We start from the raw sequence: 11,412 nt of genomic DNA, 5'->3' as shown, positions 1-11,412 counted from the left end.
CTTTGACCCTACAAAATAAAAGTCTAAAAACACATTTTTGTAATTCGGAAAGAGGTAAAACAACATAATACAATAAAATATGCGAAAATATCATAATATAATGTATTTGAAGCTAATACATTCTGCTAAAATACTTATTTGAGCCGACTAAATAAGCAAAAACATTTAATTTGAAAGACAACTCGAAATGAATTCCGCTATGTCAAGATCAGCTGATTCGAATGTAAACAGAAGACAGAGACGCGTGCGTATGTGCGGGAAGTGTTTACAACGGTGAGCTGGGTGTTGTGCCTGGGGCGATCCCTTGTAGTAATTACGCCTTAGTAACTTGTTGGGCTCGGGCGGGGGCTCAAAATACATCACATGCAGCCGCACGATAAAGGCAGCTGACACACTACTGCTGGATTTCAACGCCTAGTTACTTCCAGTAAGTACTACAATACTGTGTAGTATACTGACGTGTGTTGTGGCTTGCTCAAACGTGGCAAAAGTACTCAGGCTGTGTACTTGTATGTACATATACTTGCGTAAAAACAAATACTGATCTGGCAAGTAGTGATTAAAGTCCTTTACTAAGTAAAAATTGGACAAAAAAAGAAAAAAGTACAGCTTCTGAATTGTGTTTACACACATCAGTAAAAGTGAATTTTAGAATGTCACTTAAATAGAATAAACAGTGGTGAAGTACTAATACTTTGTTACTGTACTTAAGTATATTTTTCAGATTGGGCCTATCTTACTTGAGTCGTTTGTTTTTACAACTAAACAGCTATCTATACTTTCTATTCATTGTTTTGTATTAATAAACGTCCCTGTTGTTTTTCACCTTGTCCCTAACGATCCCAACCGCAGTTGACTTTCCCACTCTTTATTTACTTTTTTTTTTTGCATTGTGTCGTCATACACTGACATTAAAAAAAAGCAACAAGTAACGATTCTGCCAAAGTAAGGACACGGATCTGAAGGAAGTACAAATAAATAAATGGTGAAGTAAAATAGCGATACCTGAAAAAGTACAATAACTTGATTACTTCCCACTCCTGCTGCTTGTGTAACGTGTGCTTGCCTCATCACTCCAGGCTACTTCGTCTTTTTGAAGTGATGCAAATGGAAATATAGTGGCTGGACGTCATGAAATTTACTTATGGAACTACTGTAAATGGTATAGGGCAGAATTCATGAATCATAAATAGATTTGTTAAGAGAGTATAATTAATGCAACCTGTAGGTGTACAGTTGTGACCAAAATGGTCACAAATGTACAGATTTCATTAACCCACCCATTACTCTGCAAATTTCAATATGTCTGTTTAGCAAAACAATCTGACACAATGAAGACATTTCACCAAGTTACGCAAAACATATTGGAAATAAAATGCATGAAATTGAGAATATTCAGAAATGTGAGCAGAAATGGATCAGTAATATTATAGAATTATATAATGTATATAATTAAGAATCTCATCTAACCTTATCAAGAGTAATAAATGGTAGCAATCAAGACAATTACTTGTAGATAGAAACAGGAGTTATAACTGTGTGCTGCCATTTCACCAACATCCTTAATCATAGTACATTAATATTCAATGTTACCACAAATCCCCCCATAATCAGATTAATAGCGTCAAAATGTCATTTTCACAAGGCGTAATCACATGCAAAAAAAAAGAATGCGGAGAAATGCGGTTAGTTGTGGTATGCGGAGGGAATTTTTCATCTCTTCATGTTTAACGTTTTGCATTTGCTGAATGCCTCGATGGGAAGTTCAGCTGCCTGTCAGCAACTGGTGGTCAAAACAAAAGCCACATTTATGAACGTCATTGGAGAATTCCGCTAGTGTTGACACAGTTACAAACTTACATACAGTTCTGGTTAGATAAAAGTGTGTATTTTGATGAGTAGAGATGTTCAATACTTAGTTCGGATACTTCTAGTATTATAACAGTTTATTTCACACAGTAACAAAAAAACTGCAAACAGATGCATGATATTCGCAATGTGTAAAACTGCCGCAGTCTAGCGCCAACTACTGCCGAGGAGAAGATCAGCACTTCCAGTGTTGCAAGTAAAAATTAATTTTCCCTTTTCTTTGAAACGTTGATTAATTGTTAATAATTAATTCATTATGTCAGACAGGTCATTATCACATTTGGAAACGAGCTGTTATATCTGTATGATGTGCAAAATTAGTATCAGCAATATTCTTGGCTTGAGCAGTATATTAGAGTTTAATCGTAATGCTAATGCTAACGCTAGTGCTAATAAACAAGCTAATCCTTTATTATTTTTGCCCCACTAAAGTCTGTTCTTTGTTGTTGTTTTTGACTGTTACTGATAATGGCACACGCCAACCAGGTGGCCCCTCAAGTTTGAACATTTCCTATATCGTTTTTTCATCACCTCAACACGATCCAGGCATCAGTGGGGGCTGCACTTGATTGATTTTGCTGGTGCCCATGTGACCTTCTCAGCATGTCAGACCTCACGTCAGACCTTCCTGTTACGCTCCAGCCTTCTGATTCCATTGTGATCGTCCTATCAGGCGCTCGCTGACCGACAAATGACTCTCATGTGACTTGGCTCCTCTCGCATACTCTCCGCCGCCACAAATGACACAATCACACCGAGCGGTATTTCCTCAAAAATAGTGGCCCTAATTAGTGGCGGAGTAGGAACTGTAATCATTACAGTTCCTCAACGCTTTTGTTCACAGCATTGAAAATATTAATGGTTGAACTCATTTGAACTCTGTTGCTAACCAAAACAGCTGTACTACGTAAATTATTTGAACTCGAGCATAAGGGTCTCAAATTAGGGTTGCAAGGAAGGTTTAGGGTTTCAAATATAAGTAAAAAAAAAAAAATTGGTTCTCAAATTAGACTTTCAAACCTGCGTTAGGATTTCAAAGATTTAACGTTTCCTATTAGGGTTTCAAACAGTGGTTAGGGTATGAAATTACGGGTTTAGACAATGTTTAGGGTTTCAATGAAGGGTTTGAACTAAGGTTCCAAACAACAGTGTTGGGTTTAGTTTTTGAAGTAGAGTTTCAAACCTGGGTTCAGGTGTCAAAGTAATGTTTCCAGCCTGGGTTATGGTTTTAAATGTGTTTATAATACTAACTATATAATAAGCCATGGTTTCAAAGTAAGGTTTCAAGTCAGAGTTTCAAACCGTTTTAGGCAATGTTTGTGGTTTCAAATTAGGGTTAGGGTTTTAAAATAGGGCTACAGATTAGGGGTTCGGGTAGGACTGAACCAAAATCAGCATGTCTATTTAATCAGATGATAAGTAGCTGTTTATAAAAAAAAAAAATTAACACCAAAAAAAGGCTAAATAATTTGCAGATTTTTGCTGATTTTTTGTTGTTGTAATAGTTGAACAAATACTAAAAGACAAATTATTGTAAAACATCAAATCCTCTGCCTGTAATTCATATCATTATTGTTGCAAGCGTAAAGGGACCAAATATGAAGTTATTTTATTAATTGTGTATTTTTTTAGTTAATCAGGCGATTAATGGGATTTTTAGCATCAATATAAAAAAAAATCCATATTGGTCAAGCCCTAATTTAAAAAAAGATTTAAAACTTGGGTTTCCAGCCTTTAAATTAAGTTTACAAACTCGGGTTAGGGTTTCAAACCAGGTTTTAATCAAGTCAAAAATTCTAAATGAAAGATGCGTTTCTGTAGGTTGGTGTCATGATTTGAATGTGACGCGCTGTCATCCCGGAATCATCATGTTGTCGTTTCCCGTCCTCCGTGTGGCCTTTCAGGTGTTCATGGACGACCCGGAGCCGGACGAGCAGTTTCTGTGCTGCGCCAGGAACGGAGACCTGGACGCCGTTCGGAAGCTCCTCGCGTCCAAGGTGTGCGGGGAGAACGCGTTGGACATCAACTGCAAAGGTTCGTCGCCTACGCTACGTTCTGTTTGAGTTTGCTAACCAAAACAGCAGCACTGAATTAAAGCATGGGGTCTTGGTGGGTGTGCTTTCAAATCAGCATTTCAACGCCGATTGTTTTTATGTTCTAGGTAAGAGTAAGTCCAACCGGGGATGGACATCTCTTCACTTGGCTTCATATTTTGGTCACACGGATGTCGTGGACGAATTACTCAAGGTTTGTTCTTCAAAATTTGCAATAATCAATCACATGAACAATAATTCATTTGCTCCCATTAACGTGTAAATACGTTTTTTTTAAATGGTTTACGTGTCCCAAAGACGTATTTATACGTTTTTTTTGTTTTGTTTTTTTGTTTTTTTTTATGCTAGACAGAAGGCTTTGATGCAACCTCTCAACTGCAAAGAACGGTTGCAGAAATGGTAGTTATTACACAAACGGCCAGAAGGTGGCAGCAGAGGAAAGGGGCTCAACCAGGGCCATGTTGGAAAAAAAGCTCAATTACTTACAATTTTTAATAGATTTGTGAAAACTGATTAAACTTAGCTCTCTTCTAATGCTAATTGCTGAAAAACAGAAACAAATAGAAACATACTTTTTTTTTCCTGATGAAAGAAGAGACTTTAATCTTTCCTTTGATAGGTTCCATGCTTTTATAGCAATAGAACACAATATTCTGTGGGCCTTGCAAAATCAGTCAAAATCCAGTAGAACAGCCAGGAGCGAACGGGATTGCTTCTGTGAAAATGGCTGGGAGTGAATGAGTTAAAAATGTGCGTGATTCCGTTAAAACCAGGCAGGGGCGGATGTCAACTTGCCCAACAACGTCGGAGACACGCCTTTACACAAGGCCGCCTTCACGGGGAGAAAGGTACCTAAACGCGTCCGTTCAACTCAATCAATCGAGTGACCAATCAACCAAATCGTTCAGGAGGTTGTCATGCTGCTGCTGCGCTACAACGCCAGCGCCACCGTCATCAACGGAACGGCTCAGATTCCCAAAGACGTCACTCAAAACGCCGAGATCAGACACATGCTCGCAGGTGAGCGCGCACGCACGACACGTTGGGCTAATTGTGACTAATTTTCGCTGTGTTGTTTTTACAGCGGTCGAGAGGACGGAAGAGCGGCAACAGGAATGGAAACTTCTCGAAGCGGCGCGAGAAGGCGACATCGCCACTCTGAGTCAGCTGGTTAGTGGTTTATGCTGTTTCAACTAGCCTGATTACCAGTTTGGCAGTCAAGGTTTCATAGCTGTCACTTTAATAAATTCTTCTTTCTTTTTTTTTTTAGGTTACTTCTAAGTCGTGTGCAATACTATTGGCTACTTGCATAGATGAAGTTAATTGCCTCCAATTAACTTTTTTTTCCACATTATTGGGAGCAGGGAGGGGAGGGGTGAGTTATGTATGTACGGAGGAGGAGGGAGACAGCAAGACGAAAGATACTTCGAACATGGATGACTTTTTGCTTTGTTGAGTAATGAGCATTATCCTTAAAAAAAAAAAAAAAAAAAAAAAAAAAAGTGCCAGCGGTTACCAGTCAGTCCCAAGGACAATATGAGTAGCACTTTTCTAAAAATAGGTCACCAGTGATGAGACACTGATTTACTAAGAATAATTAAAACAGAACAACATTAACATGTATTGATTTATCGAAACTTAACGTGGTGCATATTTTTTTTGTGTACCAAATATTCTATATTTGGTTTAAAAAATGAAATTGATTGAAAATGACGTTTTTATTTACTCAAATATTTTCAAAAAAAAAAAAGTTATTTAGTAGCTGTAATTTTAATACAGTGATTGTGCAATATATTTTCTTGCTTGGACTAGATTTTCATACAAATGTTAGGGTTTCAAGCTTCAAATTCAGGTTGGGTTTATTGTTGGGTTTATCTACTATCTATTTACAATCTATCAAAAAAAAAAAAAAAAAGCCCTCATGATCCAAAGCATACCACATAAAATCCCAAACAACCATCCAGCTATCCATGGATAATGTTACGATCCAAAGCATACCACATCATATATCAGGCTAGGTTTAAATAAGTTTTTGGGTTTCAGACAATGTTTAGGATTTCAAAACTGGTCTTTAAATTAGGGTTTAAAGACTGTATTGTGGTTTCAAACAAGGTAAAATTAGGGTTTCAGGCCTGATTTCTACTATAGTTGGCGTTTTGAATTGGAATTGAAATCCATGGTTAGGGTTTCAAAGTAGGGCTTGTAATTAGAGTTTGAAAGTCAGGTTTCTAAATAGCAGGGTTTGAATCTTGAGCTATGTGTTTACACAAGGATTAGGGTTTCAAGGCTGGTGTGGTGTTTCAAACCAGACTTTGGGCTTTGAATTTGTCTTTCAAGCCCCGTTAGGGTTTCAAATAAGGGTTAGGATTCTAAAGTAGGGTTTCAGGACAGAGTTTGGATCAAATCCAAATCATACCACATCATCTATCCATAAACCATAGTGTACTTAAATTCCACACTATCACGTTCTCACCTCTTCACAATCTAATAAACACCTCAGGGAAGCTGGCAAAACCATCCGTGTTTACTTACTCTCTTTTATTGAACTTTTATTGAACTGCGTGTAGCTGAGCAGCAAGAAGGCGCCCAACATCGAGTGCACAGACGTGCTGGGCAACACTCCGCTGCATTGCGCCGCCTACCGAGGCCAGACGCAGTGTGCCGCCAAGCTGCTGAGGGCCGGATCCTGCACCGGTGTTAAGAACAAGAACGGTAAGGACAGCACGACACGGGACACCAAAATGTCTTCAAAATGTCGTTTGGCATTTATTGCCGTGAGTGAAGTTGTTTCAAACGTGTGATTACCTTTGGAAGTTCTCCATCCAGCTTGTGTTATTGTTTGAATGGAGTGAGGAAAATGAGATGGGACGGGGACTTTCATTTTGCCAAATCCCATTGGCAAGATGCTGACACGCTGCTCGGCGCACGTTCCCAATTATTGCCATTTGAATAGCAAATTGCTGCAGCACGCCGACATTTAACTGACACGCATATTCCATTACAACCTGCCAGAACTGTCAAGAGCAGTTTTTAGTTCATCTTTTCGCATCTGGCTGGGTCTAAAATATCGATATATCGATATCGAATCGATATTCCTATTCATTCATAGCCCAATATCGATTCATAAAACCATGAATCGATACTTTTAATAGTTGTTTTTTTTACCCTCTAAATCAATGTGCCAAATAGGACCCAACCGATTAACTCATTTGCTCCCAATAACATATAAATATGTTTTTTTATGTTCTAAGTGTCCCAAAGACGTATTTATACGTTTTTTTGTTTTTGTTTTTTTAATGCTAGAGCATACAGAAGGCTTTGATGCAGCCTCTCAACTGCAAAGAACAGTTGCAGAAATGGTACTTATTCAACAAACGGCCAGCAAGTGGCAGCAGAGCAAAGGAGATCAACCAGGGCCATGTAGAAAAAAAGCTCAATTACTTACAATTTTAAATAGATTTGTGAAAACTGATGAAACTTAGCTCTCTTCTAATGCTAATTGCTGCAAAACGGAAACAGATAGAAACATACTTTCTTTTCCTGATGAAAGAAGAGACTTTAATCTTTCTTTTGATAGGTTCCATGCCTTTATAGCAATCGAACACAATATTCTGTGGGCCTTGCAAAATCAGTCAAAATCCAGTAAAACAGCCGTGAGCGAACGGGATTGCTTCTGTGAAAATGGCTGGGAGTGAATGAGTTAATAGGCCGCCGATTATAATCGGCCGATTATTGGCCTTTAAACATCGGCCAAAACAATCGGACAATTGAGCTAAAGGTTGATTTTTTTCCCCATAAAACGTTATCAAAGAAAGCCGAAGTTTCCGACGCTATGAAAGTACCCTGAATACACCATTTTGCTTGCGTAGCATTAGCAAGTAGCAAGTGTGTCGCGTATGTTATTCTGTTGTCACAAGGCATCCTTTAAGCTGTTTAATGACGTCGCACTTGGAGTTAACTCTAAAACTAAATACACAATGTTAAGAATTACATCAACTCTACATTTAAATACAAAATGCCTTTCGTTTTTAAAACATTGCTAGCGTAGCACAAACAGGAAGTTAGCAAATGCTAACGGGAAGTTAGCATCGACTTCGGGAGTGTTTTTCCTTCAAATAAGGAATCGAATCGGGCCCTTCTGAATCGAATCGAATCGATTTTGGAAATCTGAATTGATACCCAGCCCTAGGAGAGACACTTCTGAATCTCACTGCACAATAAATTACAAAAATGCTGGGTTATTTTTCTAACCCGTTCCCTGGCTAGCTGTGGATTTGGAGAAGATTGGGTTACTTACTTTGACCCAGCAAATTGGTTTGAAGTTTGGATTTGCATTTATTTTTGCTAATAAGCAGCGGTAACCCATTTCTTGGTAGCTTTAATTCATCCGAATGCGTAGTTTTTACCCCTTGTTGGATCAAAATATTGACCCAATGCCCTTGGTCCAATTCTCAACCCAATGTGCTGGGTTTGAGTGAATAACCCAGCATTGGCTCAGTCCCTTTTGGACCCAATGTTGGGTTAGCCATTTCACCCAATTCGGGCTAGTTTTGACCTAGCAAATCACCAGAAAATACATTATAATGATTAGTGTTCCAGACTCAACCAACCACCAATTGAAAATATGTGATAAAGACACAGTGTAAAACAAAATGGATAAAGGGAAAAAAAAAAAAAAGACTTCTACAATATAGTGGTGGCTCGCTCAGTTCTTTTCTTTCCGTCTGATTAAATGCTTGACGCTGAGTGATTAGCGCCGTGACTCAAGAAGCGATGATTACACGAGAGGGCTGACAGTGCTAATTAGCCGTGATGCGGTTCCGTTTTGTTTCTGTTTATGTTGATGATGGTCACGTGTTCCTCAGTGGGAGCTGGTTTAGGTTTCATAGTAGGAAACATTTCAAGCTGAGTTTAGGGTTTTAAGATGTTGCTGTCACGTGCTTTTTCAGGTCAGACCGTGTTGGAGTTGGCCAGCAACGCGGCCATGAGACAGCTGCTTGAGAGCAACACACGGCGGGTGAGTGTTCACACTCAAGCTCATAGCACTTCCGCCCCGTTTGTCGTTTGGTTTTGGTTTTTAGTGGCGTTCCTCGTTTTTGCAGGGGATGAGACGCCACGCCAAGAAGTTTGAGGGACTCCTCTGGAAGGTGAAGTCCACAAAATCCTTGTTTGATGTGTATTAACTCATTCGCTCCCAGCCATTTTCACAGAAGCAATCCCGTTCGCTCTTGGCTGTTTTACTTGATATTGACTGATTTTTTTTAGGGCCCATAGAATATTGTGTTCTATTTCTATAAAAATATGGAACCTATCAAAAGAAAGATTAAAGTCTCTTCTTTCATTAGGAAAAAAAGTACATTTCTATCTGTTTCCGTTTTGCAACAATTAGCATTAAACTATAGCTAAGTTTAATCAATTTTCACAAATCTATTTAGAATTGTGAGTAATTGAGCTATTTTTCAACATGGCCCTGGTTGATTTCCTTTACTCTGCTGCCACCTGCCGGCTGTTTGTGTAATAACTACCATTTCTGCAATCGTTCTTTGCAGTTGAGAGGCTGCATCAAAGCCTTCTGTATACTCTAGCATTAAAAAAAAAAAAAAAAAAAAAAAAAAAGTATAAATACGTCTTTGGGACCTTTAAAATATTAAAAAAAAAAACATATTTATACATTTTTGGGAGCAAATGAGTTAAATGCCGTATTTGTGAGTTTCATTTTAAGATGTCAGCTGAATTGTATGCAGATGAAATTGTAAAGTAGGGTTCCAAGCCATCACGAGGATTTGGTTTCGGGTTTCAGTTTTTAGGATTTCAAGATGGAGCTAGCATTTAAAATGTTTTTTTTTTTTTTTTTTTTTTTTACACCTGTTTCAAGTTTCAAACCAGGGTTAGGGTCTTAAGTTGTAAATTCAGTGTTCAGGTTTCACACAAGGTGAGTTTCACGCCAGGGCTAGCATTTCAAAATAGGGTTGTTAAGCCTATGTTTAAGTTTAAAACCGCTGGGTTAAAAATAACCCAAATTGGGTTTAATAGCTAACCTAGCGCCTGGTCCAAAAAATATTATATTACATTAAATTTACTTCCACTTTAGCACACAATAGAACCAAGTTTCAAAGTTTCAATTTAGGGTTTCAAACTAGGATTTCATTTGCCAGGATTGGATTTCAAGGGAGGGTTTCAAGTCTAGTGTAAGGATCTCATGCCTCTCTTATGGTGCCAATCAAGAATTACAGTTTTGAGTTTGGATTTCAATCAAGGATTACGGTTTCAGATAAGGCTTACAGTTTCAAATTTGGGTTTTGGGTTTTAAATTGGGTCACCGATAGACTGGTTAACCTTTCAAAATAGGGTTTTTAATTTGAGTTTCAAGGCTGAGTTAGGATGCCAAGGTCAGAGCTTTTAAAATAAACATTGCGCCTGTGTAAGAGTTTCAAATCCGCGTTTAATTTTCCGGCCATGCACGTATGACTTGACATGAGACCTCACGAGACCTCAGCTCAACTGCTTGTGAGAGTGTAGCTGCCTTCACTGCATACATCAGCAAGCAGCCATATACAGTCGCGCATGCCGTGAACAACACTTGATGAAGCGCACTCTGAAAGTGGTTCAATACAACGTTGATTGCTCCATTTCAGCGGGCTCAATTCAAACGTGTACGTAATAAAAATGGACTCACGACCGGCCCCTCTTTGCCTTCTGTTTTCACTGGTGTCCGTCTGTAGCCTCACTTAGCAGCCTGTGAAGCGGCAATTGATTAGCGTAATGATTCCGTAAACACCGAGACAGTGATGAGTCAATGAAGTGTGACGAGATTACGGGCCGTGCGCTGCGGACGGCAGCTTTTTACTCAAGCTCCACATGAGATGCGCAATCATCTCACAAAGCACAAAGTCACGCATGTGCTGATTAGCTACTAAGTTAGTGAACTGGTGCTTGCTTGTATTAAAATGAAAAAAAAAATGTAAATGAAAGTCCTCACATGAAGAATTTATGAATAAATATTCAGATTAAAAATAATTATATAGAAGAATATATACAGTATGACTATGTATATAGTTTGTACACGTGTATATATCTATTATGTATGTACCATCACTGCTATGTGAAAAACACTTATGTCCATTTTTTCATTTCGTTTTTGGGATACATTCATCCCAAAAAAGAAAAAAAAAAATGAAAAAATGGGTGGGGATATGTTTTTCACATAGCAACGACAATTATGCACATTTATGTACATCCTTACATTGTATGTACATGCATGTATGTACATATATACAGTAATATAAATATTGTATTTTAAGATAAATAACAATGACATCTCAAGGCTCACCTGTTTTCTGAAGCTGAGCCGTGATTGGTAGTTATCAGAGTCCTAAGTAAATGTGATGTAAAATAATGGTAAAAAACAAAAAAAAAGATGTAAAGTAATTTTAATATAATAAAATATATCAATATACATAATATAAATACAGTAAAAATAATACTAATT

General features: G+C 38.1%; 1 protein-coding gene across 5 annotated transcripts in view; it reads left to right on the top strand.

Moving 5' to 3' along the window:
* Positions 1-11,412, top strand: part of osbpl1a (oxysterol binding protein-like 1A) — a 36,629-nt gene that overhangs the window by 4,514 nt on the left and 20,703 nt on the right. Inside the window, exons 1-9 of one of the 5 annotated variants that reach the window (XM_077533992.1) lie at positions 197-273; positions 3,774-3,903; positions 4,031-4,116; positions 4,697-4,771; positions 4,832-4,943; positions 5,008-5,093; positions 6,491-6,635; positions 8,873-8,940; positions 9,026-9,070. In XM_077533992.1, coding sequence (XP_077390118.1) covers positions 3,780-3,903; positions 4,031-4,116; positions 4,697-4,771; positions 4,832-4,943; positions 5,008-5,093; positions 6,491-6,635; positions 8,873-8,940; positions 9,026-9,070 — 741 coding nt within the window. In that variant the 5' untranslated portion in view covers positions 197-273; positions 3,774-3,779. Of the gene's footprint in view, positions 1-196; positions 428-3,773; positions 3,904-4,030; positions 4,117-4,696; positions 4,772-4,831; positions 4,944-5,007; positions 5,094-6,490; positions 6,636-8,872; positions 8,941-9,025; positions 9,071-11,412 lie in introns of those variants that run through there. The other 4 variants (XR_013285327.1, XM_077533991.1, XM_077533993.1 and 1 more) reach the window with 4 other exon arrangements.

Source organism: Festucalex cinctus, chromosome 10 (genome assembly GCF_051991245.1).
Source record: "Festucalex cinctus isolate MCC-2025b chromosome 10, RoL_Fcin_1.0, whole genome shotgun sequence".
NCBI classification, from domain to species: Eukaryota; Metazoa; Chordata; class Actinopteri; order Syngnathiformes; family Syngnathidae; genus Festucalex; species Festucalex cinctus.
This window is presented reverse-complemented; position numbering and strand designations above follow the sequence as displayed.